At 29.6% G+C, this 11,953-nt stretch overlaps 1 protein-coding gene and 1 long non-coding RNA gene across 3 annotated transcripts; one reads left to right on the top strand and one right to left on the bottom strand.

Annotated features, from left to right (window-relative positions):
* Positions 1–2,073: 2,073 nt before the first annotated feature.
* Positions 2,074–9,440, bottom strand: LOC142538021 (uncharacterized). 2 transcript variants are annotated; one of them, XR_012818630.1, is made up of 5 exons: positions 9,331–9,440; positions 9,140–9,251; positions 8,582–8,645; positions 2,804–2,978; positions 2,074–2,619 (listed from the first exon to the last, which is right to left on the bottom strand). It is a non-coding gene; the product is annotated as an uncharacterized LOC142538021 (long non-coding RNA). The 2 variants fall into 2 exon arrangements; XR_012818629.1 differs by having other exon boundaries at positions 2,074–2,978.
* Positions 9,441–10,475: 1,035 nt separating this feature from the next.
* Positions 10,476–11,273, top strand: LOC142537841 (glutathione S-transferase T3-like). The gene has a single exon (XM_075643327.1). The coding sequence runs from the start codon at positions 10,476–10,478 to the stop codon at positions 11,271–11,273; it is 798 nt and encodes a 265-aa protein (XP_075499442.1).
* Positions 11,274–11,953: the final 680 nt, after the last annotated feature.

The following is an 11,953-nucleotide window of genomic DNA, read 5'->3' as shown; positions in this document are numbered from 1 at the left end:
GCCACAGTCTTTTGGGAGGTTTCAAACTCTTCTTGAGCCTTCCTACTCCTCTCTTCTGCCTCATGCAGATAGTGAGCATAACGTTGAACATCACACCTCAAATGTTCTGTTCGACACTCTAACTCATCTTTGCCCAACTCTAGGAAGTAGTTATTCTCTTTGAGTTTTTCTAGCTTCCTCTCTAAGCTCTTAATGTAGCTACTTTGGTCCGACATATCCTACATCCAAAACATGAGAGCGAAGAGTTCAAAAACGATATCAAGAATACAAGTCGAACTATAGACAATAATTACTGGAATGAATAGAATCAGTATGCCTATAACATTTAGTAGAAGAAAATGGCTCAAAAATTTTTCGGTCTCAGAATGACGTGAAAAATTTACTAAAAATCCTTCACATCAAGAACATGAATGGTACCAAGTTTAGGTGCAAAAATACTAAGCCGTTTGAAAATGAAAATTCCTCAGAGTTTCAAAATTTTGGAAATTTTTACGGAAATGATGATATCACTATCTTAAAGAAGGATTTTGGGGTTCGTCGACTTTTACGGAAATGATTGATATCACCATTCTAGGTTAGGTTCTCCTCGTCGAGAGCTTTCCAACGCCTACTCTTAATAGTAAAAATTCCTTCTGGATCAAAAGTTATGACCGTTTGAAGTTTGCGCGAAAAACACCTCAACTTCCATGCCATTAACAAAGTCTACTGCATTCGTTTGCTGGAGTGCACTGTCGACTGAAATTCTGCAGCTACTGCAATCAATCTGCTGCTTTTCCAGCACTCTCAGAACCAGTCTGCTGCATTCCGAGTCTACTGACTCAGTCTTCTGCATTCAGACCTACTTATTTCGTCTACTGGTTATGATTTCGGGCTACTGGTTTTGGGTCTACTGATTTCCATCTACTGGTTCTGGTTTCCATCTACTGGTTCTGGCTTCAGATCTACTGGTTTACTGATTTGTTTCCCTATTGATTTTCCTACTGTACGTATTCAGTCTATCATTTCAGTGGTCTATTTCAGTAGCTTATTTTCAGTAGTCTATTACAGTAGCTTATTATCACTAACTTTCAGAACTTATTTTCAGAAGTCTATAAGAACTTATTATTTCTAGTTCCTCCTCCCCAGATTATGAAACCCGGTTTCACTCTGATACCACTTCAATGTCACGCCCCGGGACGGGGGTTGGTTGACACTGGCGTTGTTCTCAAATTTACATTCGACAACAACAAGCCTCAGAGTATAGAATTCAGAAACCAGTCTTTTATTCATAATACGAAATAAATCAATTGTCTGTTACAACTCGAATATTGATGTTTTACAGCGGAAATGTAAAACCAGACACAACATTGCCTTAACAGATACAGCGAAATTAACATAACATAACATAAACTGAAAACAATAATCTTCTTCACCAGCCCCAGAACTGGATTTGCTCTTTCTCCTCTAATATTTCTTCCTCGTTCTTATCTGAGATGGGTTTAGTGGGTGAGTGATATGGTTGTCACTCAGTAAGCAGAGGCGGGAATAACTCCCAGTTTTCGAAACCATTTTCAACAAAAACAGTAATACAATAATATACAGAAACTCATCTTTTCAGAACAGAAATCAGAATTCAGATATCACAGGTTTCAGAACAGAAATCAGAATTAGTAAGCACTGAGCATGTTAGTGAATTTCATGGCTAAACTGATATCAGTCCCCTATATGTTCTCTCCTCTAAGGGGTGAGGCCAGAATCAGAATCAGAATCAGAATTCAGAAATGTTCAGAATATATATTCCTACCATTAGTTCACTAGGGAGTTTCAGTGCTTCAAAATCATATATCAGAAATCAAACATACAGAAACTGAACTTAGAAACAGAAGTATCAAACGGGTTTCAAGATATTTATACATAAGTCCACTTACTGTAATTTGCTTAAAGAATTTCGGTTGAAGTCTGGAAATCTGCTTGCCTTGCTACTGGATTTTACAGCTTCGAAAATGTACTCTCTTAGCTCTAATTTTAAGTGATAACTCCAGATTTTTGGTAAACCAATTCAGAGGTTTGAGGGTGATATTTATAGGTGAAATTCTGACTGTTAGCCTCCCAATTAAGGCCATAATTTGACATTAACAATCTTTATTTCGTGTTAAATGCTTCAGTTACAAGCTATGGTCTGAATTAGTAACTGTCTGCTGGGATTTCGTGCTGCTGCTGCTGGATTTTATCTGTTGTCTGCTGCTGGATTTCAATCTGCTGGAAAAATACCAGCTTCTGAAATATTAGCTTCTGCTGGAATTTTTAGCTTCTGCTGAAATTTGCTAGCTGCTGCTACTGCTACTTCTGGAATTTCAGGTTCTCACACTTACGTTGGTCTTCATTTGCATTAAGCTTAGGAGTGATTTCATTAAATCTCTTGAAGTTGATACCCATTGGCAGCGTTGGTCGAATAGCTTGAAATTCAATAATCACAGACCTTGTTTGGATAGTAAGTTCGATGCTCGGGTTGACATTAACACAGTTGAAGTGTATTTTCTTCACCAGTGGATTACAAATCAAGTAGGTTTTATTGGTGTGCAACAAGGTCTTAAATTGGGAGATCACATTCGAGAACATAATAGCGTAAATCATATTTCCCTACAAATAAACAGAAAGCAAATGATAACACAAATAAAGGATAAAGTATGGTTACCAAAAATATATATTAAGATGATGTTGATATCAGTTAAGCGAAGATGAAAAAAAATTGTGAAGATGTTCCTATTTTGATATAGGTGACGATATTACGATGCGTGGTCGGAATAATATTTAAATTACATACCAGCTTGTCAATGAGTATCGACTTTCTGATTCTTATGGAACCTTTATTTGTTTCGGTTTCATAGCCTGGTCGAAGAACGAGAGCTTCGATGACGACATCAGATTGATTTTCCTTAAGATCTTTAATCATGACAACGTTGGGTGTAGCCATATGAGTTTCTTGTTTGTGTTTGGAGCTGTTGGGTTTGACCATGTGAGAATAAATTGGATGTTTGCAATGAATCGAATGGGTTTAATTAGTATCAAATATAGGTTTTAAAAGAAGAGTTAAAAAAATGAAAGGGGAAAAAAATGAAGCGACGTTAATGTAGGCAAGTACTCGAGATGAGCGGAAACGAGGTTTATAATGTTTGATTTTGATTCATTTATAAGCGTGCTGAAGTCAAACTTTGTTTTAAGAATATATCATGGCTCAAAATGAGCTTAATAAATATAAATCATAAATTTAAATAGATATTTATTTTATTAAAACAGAATCATATTTTTGAAAAGAAATATAATTTTCCTATTTTAATTTGTAAATTTATTAAAATAAATTTAATTAATTATGTTATATTTTTATGCCAAATATATAAATGAAATATCGGTGTATTTATTATTATTTTTATCTAATACTTGGATCTTGAGATAACAACGAACATGTGAAAAATCATATATAGAATTTAAAAGAAGAAGTAAAAGATTAACAAATAAAGCATCAGACGAGTAGGCAAGTAATCAAACTGATTCTAGCTGAATTATTGAATTTATGATTTTGATTCGTTTATAATGTAGTTGATCTGATGATTTATTTAAGAAAATATTCATGACTTTCGAGATTGTTAAGATTTTATCGGGACTAAATTAGCGTAACAAATATAAATCATACATTTAATAGCCATTAAAATTTGAATTAAAATGTAGCGAAAATAGTATTCTTAGTTAAATTCATAATTTTAGTATAATATTTAAATGTTACAAATTATTATATAATTGTTATAAATAAAAGTGTAAAATATATAAATAAAAAATATATATAAAATATAACAGATGATTAAATAGCCTACAAACGAACCATTGAACGATAAAATATAAGTTTAAAAAAAGAATATAAAAATGTATAAATAAAGGTACATACAAGTAGATAAGTAATCGAGATGAGCTAACTGAACCGAACTATGAGTATTTGAGTTAAATGTATTTATAATCAAGATTAAATCATTTTTTGTTTAAAAAATATATTCATGGATCACGATTTTCTTTGAGTTGTTGTCAAGCCTAAATGAGATTAAGAAATATAAATAATAATTTAAATAGTCATTAAAAATTGTATTATATATTTAGAATAAAAATATTATAATTTTATTTAATTCGTAGTTTTATTCTAATAAATAAATTTAATATATATTTTTAAATTTGTTAGAAGTAAAAGCGTGAAATATACAAAGCAAATATCAAAATTATAAAAAAAATAATTTTCTAATAGTTGACCCATGAGCTTACTAACAGACATTTTAGTGATAAATTATTTATTTTAAAAGAAGCGGAAGAAATAGATAAATAAAGTTACATACAAGTAGCCACGCAATCGAGCTTAGGCGAGCCAAATTATTGAATCTGTGAGTTTGATGTGTTTATAATCGAGTCGAGGTAAAAATATTTTTTAATATAGTAATGGCTCATTAAAATTGTATTATATTTCTAGGGAAAAAATTGTATTCTTATTATTTGTAATATTGAAATCAAACAAATGGACATGCTAAAATAAGAATATATTTATTTTTTGAAAAATAGAATGTAAATTTCATTATTCTTCTATTCATTATAAATTTCATTAAATATATAGTTATTTAAAAAAACATAGTGTGTGAATTTCATTCCAATAAGTAGTGAACGGATTTTTTTTATTCAATTTATTTTAGAATTCACTAATAGATGGGAGAACAAAAAAATATGTATTTATTATTAATATTATTTTAAATTTTATTAAAGAAGTACAAATATTTTAAAATAAAAATGAATGCAAATTTATTTAAAAATAATGGAAGATAAATTTACATTTCATTCTAAAAAAATGGTAGCTAAATTTTTAGCGCTAAAAAGGTAAATACATATCATTTTACTTCAATATATTTTAGAAATCATTAATAGTTAGGGAAAAAAATTATTATTGTCATCATTTTAAACTTCATTAAAAATATAAGGTTATTGAAAAAATGGAGTGCAAATTTTATCATAATAAATGGAATCTAAATTTTTTTTCTTCAAATTACTTTAGATTCCATTAAATAACAGATGGAAAAAAACAAATAAAGTTACATGTATTTATAAATATTATTTAATGAAGATAAGGACATAGATGTAAATTCACAATTTGAAATCATAATTATTGTTACAATAAACAACAATGACATTAGTTCGTATTTTAATTATTGAAAAATTGGGTCAGAAGCCTGGCAGTAAAGGTTTTGGCAATTTAGTAACTATTTGAACACTATTAATCATCTGGTATATTACAATTTTTAAATATTAGATGACCATTTATATTATGATTATATATATTATGATTTATATTTCTTAATCTCAGTTAGGCTTGACAACAACTATAACAAACTCGTGAGACATGAATATATTCTTTAAACAAAAAATGAACTCATCTTGATTATAAATACATCCAACTCATATATTCGATAATCCATTTCGGCTCAGCTCACCTCGATTACTTGCCTACTTGTATGTGTCTTTATTTATTAATTTATATTCTCTTTTTTAATACTTATATTTTATCCTTCAATGGTTCATTTGTAGTCTAATTAATCATCTATTAGATTATATATATATATATTTATATATATATATATATATATCTTATTTTTATATTTTAAACTTTTATTTATAACAATTATAAATTAATTTGCAAAATTTATTTATTCCACTAAAATTATGCATTTAACTAAGAATACTATTTTCCGTACATTTAATTCAAATTTTAATAGCTATTTAAATTTTAGCTTTATTTTTGTTAAGCTATTTTAGACTCAATACAATCTGAATAAGCTCGTAAATCATGAATCTATTATTTAAATAAAGCTTCAGTTCAACTCGATTATAATGCGTCAAAATCATATATTCAAGAGTTCAGCTAGAATCAGTTTTATTACTTGCCTACTTGTCTGATGCTTTATTTGTTAATCTTTTACCTCTTCTGTTAAAATCTATATATGATTGTTCAAATGTTCGCTTTTATCTCAAGATCCAAGTATTAGATAAAAATAAGAATAATAACTTCGATTTTTGATTTATAAATTTAGCAAAAAAATATAAAGGAATCAAGTAAATTTATTTTAATATAATTACGAATTAAAATAAGAATATTACATTTTTTTGCAAAAACATATTTCGGTTTTAATAAAATAAATAGCTATTAATATTTATGCTCTATATATCTTAAGCTCATTTTAAGCCATGATGTTTTCTTAAAACAAAGTTTGACCTCTGCATGATTATAAATGAGTCTCGATTACTTGCCTACATTCACGTGGCTCATTTTTTTCTTTACATTTCAATTTTATTAACGCTTATTTTAAAACCTATATTTGATACTGATTTAAATAAAATATGCATAATATCTACTTCAAATTAATTTCTTTTCACATCGTATATAAAAATGTTATTTATGCAAAAGAATGGTACATATTCAAAACGGTAAAAAAAAATAGTGGGACGGCTGGATGCAAAACCAAACAATGAATGAAGTTTACTTAAAATAATTGCCCTTTCAAATACTATATATGAAAGATGCTCAATAATAGACGGTTCCAAATATTAATATCAATATGTATTACATACCCTTCATACCGTTATATATGCAGTAAACAACACATGATGAGAAATAATCATCACGTCACTGCTAAGTTTAAATATTGATCTAAGTCGGCACGAGCTTTAAAGTATGCAGATAATCATAATATTATGCTTATATTGAATTAAAACATAACTACAATGATGATGATATAAATAATTTAAAAAATATACACGTAATTTATTATTTTATTTTACTTAAAAAATAATATATTATATTATTATAAGCATTTATATGACAAATCCGTTAACTTTAAAATTAAACATACTATTTTTCAAAGGTTTCATATATGTGCAATTGTCATCAGATCTCATTCATAAGTTAAATAATATGAGCATTCAAAATTTTCTCTTATGATAAGGAACATTAATATGAGCTAAAAAAATTTAACCAATACAAATTTTTTTTATTTTGAATGTGGCGTATAGCTTATAACCACAATTTATGTGCTCGAAGACATTCATATTTTCTCTCGCTCCCATGATACATTGTGAAACTAAAATAGTAATAACGTAACCAAAATGTATTGATAAAACGATTTTTTAATTTGTTGGTTGTTTTATTTTAATATTTATTTAAATTTTTTCCTTTACATATATAAAATTAGACTAATTAGAACCGATTCTTCAAATTTAATATACTATGGTGGAAACTGTAAGATAGACATATGTTTCGAATAATGAATATATAATTTTAAATTTAGTTGTTATGAATGTAAGTCTTATGCAAGTATCTGAGTATGTATATATAATTTTCAAAAGTAATAGTTTTGTTCCCTAATAACTTTTAAAATTTTTTTAAAAAATTTATATTTCATCATTTCTGAATCGGTACAATTAGAAGTAGTTAGCAAGTTAATGTTAATATCAACAATTTGATTCTAGACATTTTTGTCCCTCAAAAGTTTAGTGTTCAAAGTACTACGTCTAATATTTAATTGATTAAAAATTAAGACACAATTTATACTATTAGTATAGTTTGGTACACATGATAAGATAAACATGTGATATATAATATAAAGTCAAGTTAAGGATAAATAAGATGTAGGATATTATAATTAATGTTTGGTATGATTTTAATAAGAGTGATTAAATTTATATATTAGATTGTAATGACAAAATTAACCTTATCATAATAAATTTTATAATTTCAAAGTTGTTGCATAAGTTCATATTTTTTATCTGTTCATGCGCCGATAGTGCTTGCATAATTTATTTATTTTTACCTAATTTTATATATTATATAATATGATAATTGAGCCTTTGATTTTGTGAGTCAAGTCAAATATCAATTTTTAAGGTTAATAGAGTGATACTAATAATTTTATTGATATTTATAAAAATTATTTATATAATTATCTTGAATTCATTTATATAATTATCATATTATATAATATATAAAAATATTTATTTGATTTTAATTCTACCTACTAGCATAGATTTATAAAAATCATTTATAAATTGAGGGCAATTAAGTCATTTGTAGTGTATTTTATCATTAAATTAAAATTATCACACCTAATAGAAGTGACATTTTATCCTTTTAAAAAACTATTTATCAAGGGCCCATGATAATATCATAGGCTTTTTAAAGGTACCAAACATGAGATAAGGAGGATTATTTATCAATCCCTCCCTTATCTCATGTACCAAACTATGCCTTAGTATATAGCTAATCATATATATGACATTAATTATACTTTTCTTTAAAAGCACCGAGTTTTTTTGAAAGCTCAACTGATCCACAATGTAAATTTTTGCAAAAAAAAAGAATTTTAATTTTCAATTTTTTAAAACAAACTTACTGTTTAATCCAAAAAAAAAAAAACAAATTCTTTTTCGATACAACTAATAATTAGAATACTTCTCACAAAAGCATAACCGGAAAAACTGAACTCTAAAAAAGATGGTAAGAGTAAAAATAAACAAGTTAACTCACCAACGGAGATAGAGACGGCCCGATCGTCATGTGCATCACCAGACCCAACAACATCACACAGCTGCTGCAATCATTACAATCACTGATAACACCATATAATCGAAGTCGACACCCATAGATGAACAAAATTAATTAAACACATACTTTGCAACATATGCGGAAATTGCAGAGGTACGCCGACCGCGCATTACAAAGCGTGATCAATGACCCTGGCTCACAAATACACTATATACCGAGATAAAAAATGTAATCCTACGGGAAAAACAAACAATTCTTGAAAGGCACCTATTGAGCAATGTCCGCCAACATAACATTAGAAAATATGTTATTCATCTCAATTTATTATCCATATATCATAGATCCTTATCATCTCATTCCATAAACCAAGAGGTGCCTTAAGAGAACATCTAAAGAAGATACTTAAAGATTTTGAACTCGTATTTTCTTTCATTAGAGACCTTTTTCGAATGGTTCAACTATTGAGCAACGTGGTTCCACTATTCTACCAAGTGCCGGCATGAAAACTCGTAAAAGAAGGCAAGAGCCACAAAGATTTACCAAGGGAACAAAATCCTGGTTGAGCAATATATTACTTGGCCTCACATCCCGATGAATGAGAGGAGAACTTCGACACTCTTCATGCAGAAAACGCAGCCCTTTTGCAGATTATCTATCACAAGAAAACAAAACATTTAAACACGAAGGGCAGGTTGCAAGGAGGGCTATTTAAGATGGAAAATTGTGTTTACCAAATAAGTGCCACTGCATTTATTGGTGACATATTCATAACCCAATATGCTAAGGATCTGCTCGTAACAATGACCGAGAATGACCGAGAATCGGTTCGTTCGATCCTGGGTGTGGGGGCAGCAGTGCCCGCACCCCATATGAATGGTTGGGATTCCATTTCATGGTAAAAAAAAAAATAAAAAAAAAAAATTGGGCCATGAAAAAATTCCGTCCCTTGGATGTACCCCTGCAGACAGTGCCTGCAGGGGTAGGATGGAATAATCCCGAGAATCATCACATTGTTCTCGTGAGTAACAGAAAATAATAAAAAACCGACACAAGCATTGAATGACCAAATGTACGTTGCACCTTTACTGCAGATATCATGGTGGCCTATCTCATGGACTTCTAACAGCATCCACATTGGGTGTTAAATGGGTGTTATACTCTCCAATGTGAGTGGGCGTTAGGCGTTCATACCCTGTGTCAGTTTTTTTTAAAAAAAAAATTCGAAACTAGCGACGGTACCAAACCGTCGCTATTTGCGACGGATTTTCAAAACCCGTCGCTGAACGTGGGCCCCACGCACGTGATGAATTTTTTTTATTTAATGTTATTTAATATATTAATTTAAATTTCAAATTTGTATGTTTTAAAAAAAAAACGGAAATTAAAATAAATTAAAAAATAATGTTAAATAAAAAACTAACGGTTGTTTTTGTTTTTAAAATTAAAAAATTGTTTTAACGGCTAGTTAACGGCTAGTTTATTAAAAAAAATAATATATTCATCTATAAATATTCACACACTACACAAATTATTTCAAACATCAAAACATATTATTCTTCACTCCAAAAATCTTCTCTCTTCTATTTTCATCATCTCAAAATCTTTTTTTTCAAAAATTTCTTAAATCCTACTTTGTTCCGAAATGGATGAAAATTACCGAGGGTTTTTTAGAAATTTCGTGAGTTATCCAAAAAATCCGGAAGAAAATACTTCTTCCCAAAATTCGAAAATTCCACCAAAATATTCATATTTTCCATACCCACCAAATTATCCACATAATCCATATCCACCAAATTATCCTTACAATTCATATCCACCAAATTATCCATATAATCCATATCCACCAAACTATCCATCTAATCCACATGCAACCAGTATGCCATTTATTTCTCCGACGGAAAATGAACCGGTCACTCCGACTTTCATCCCAGAGACTCAATTGTCCGACCGTGAATCCCCAATTGAAGTCGTAAATTTGGAGAATGTGGATTCAAGCGCTGAGGGTAGAAAAAAACGGTCAACCTGGAGAAAGGTTGAAGACGAGGTCTTAGCGAGATCGTTTGTCACTATCAGCGATGACCCAATCATCGGCAATGATCAAAAGGCGGAAGCTTTCTGGGGACGTGTTGCAAGCTACTACAATGACAATCGTCCCGCAGGTACACCCAATAGAAGTGCAAGTGTCATACGATCGCACTGGCACAATACCATCCAAAAAAAAGTATATCGCTTCAATGCAAATTACAATAGTATTTATAGTGCATATCGTAGCGGCCACAGTGATGAGGATATAGTACGACTTGCGTATGAAAAATATCGTGCGGAAAATAACGGCATCGCATTTAATCTTGAGCATGTGTGGAGGATCGTAAAAGACCGTCCAATGTTTACTCCACAGTCCGTTGATCACCATGTTAGCACGAAGAAGGCAAGGACCTCAGAGTCGGGAGCAAGCAACACCTCATCCAACCAAGATGCGAGTCTACATGTAGACCTAATTGAAGAAGAAAATCGTCCAATGGGTCAGAAGGCAGCAAAAAGAAAGGGAAAAGGTAAAACGAGATCAGACATGGAGTTTATGACAACAAACTTGGACAATATGTTTGCAAAGTTTACTGAATATACAAACATGAAAGAAGTGAAGTTGAAATGCAACAAAAACAATTTGAAGTAGAGGAGATGAAAGCAAAAGCTGCTATGGCCAAAGTTCAACTAAAGGAATATGCAATCCTTTCGAAGGATACTTCGCAAATGACATATGAGCAACTTATCATCCACGAACGTCTATGTCAAGAGATTAGGGGGAGATGGAATATTTAATTTGCAGTTATTGTAATTTTCGATTATTGTAATTTTCATTTGTTATAATTTTCATTCATTGTAATTTTCATTTTCGTTAATGTAACTCTCCGATCAATTAGTATTTTACATATTCTCTTAAGTTTAATTTATTTTCTAATATTTTTATGCAAGTGTTATTTATTATTATATGTTGTACCGTTTTATTTTAGGTTTATAATAAATTTTTAATTTTAATTAAATGACACTCATAAAATTAAATTATTTTACGTACTGAATATATAAAAACAAATTATTATTATATAAAATAATAATAATTTAAATTTCTTAAAAAATTTGAAATTAAATTTATTTAATATAAAATAAGAGTAAGATGAATGAGTGGATAGCGGGACCTACAAATAATGAGTGTGAATGTTAAAATGAATGTGGCTGAATAGATATATTAATGTAATGTGTATGTGGCATGTGGACCCCACGATTTTTCGAAGCGACATGATAACGGGTATTAAATGACATTAATTTATAATTATTAGGGGTGACAAAGTAAATTCA

This window comes from Primulina tabacum, chromosome 2 (genome assembly GCF_025594145.1).
Source record: "Primulina tabacum isolate GXHZ01 chromosome 2, ASM2559414v2, whole genome shotgun sequence".
NCBI lineage: Eukaryota > Viridiplantae > Streptophyta > Magnoliopsida > Lamiales > Gesneriaceae > Primulina > Primulina tabacum.
Note: the sequence above shows the minus strand (reverse complement) of the source record. Positions and strands in the feature narration are given on the sequence as shown.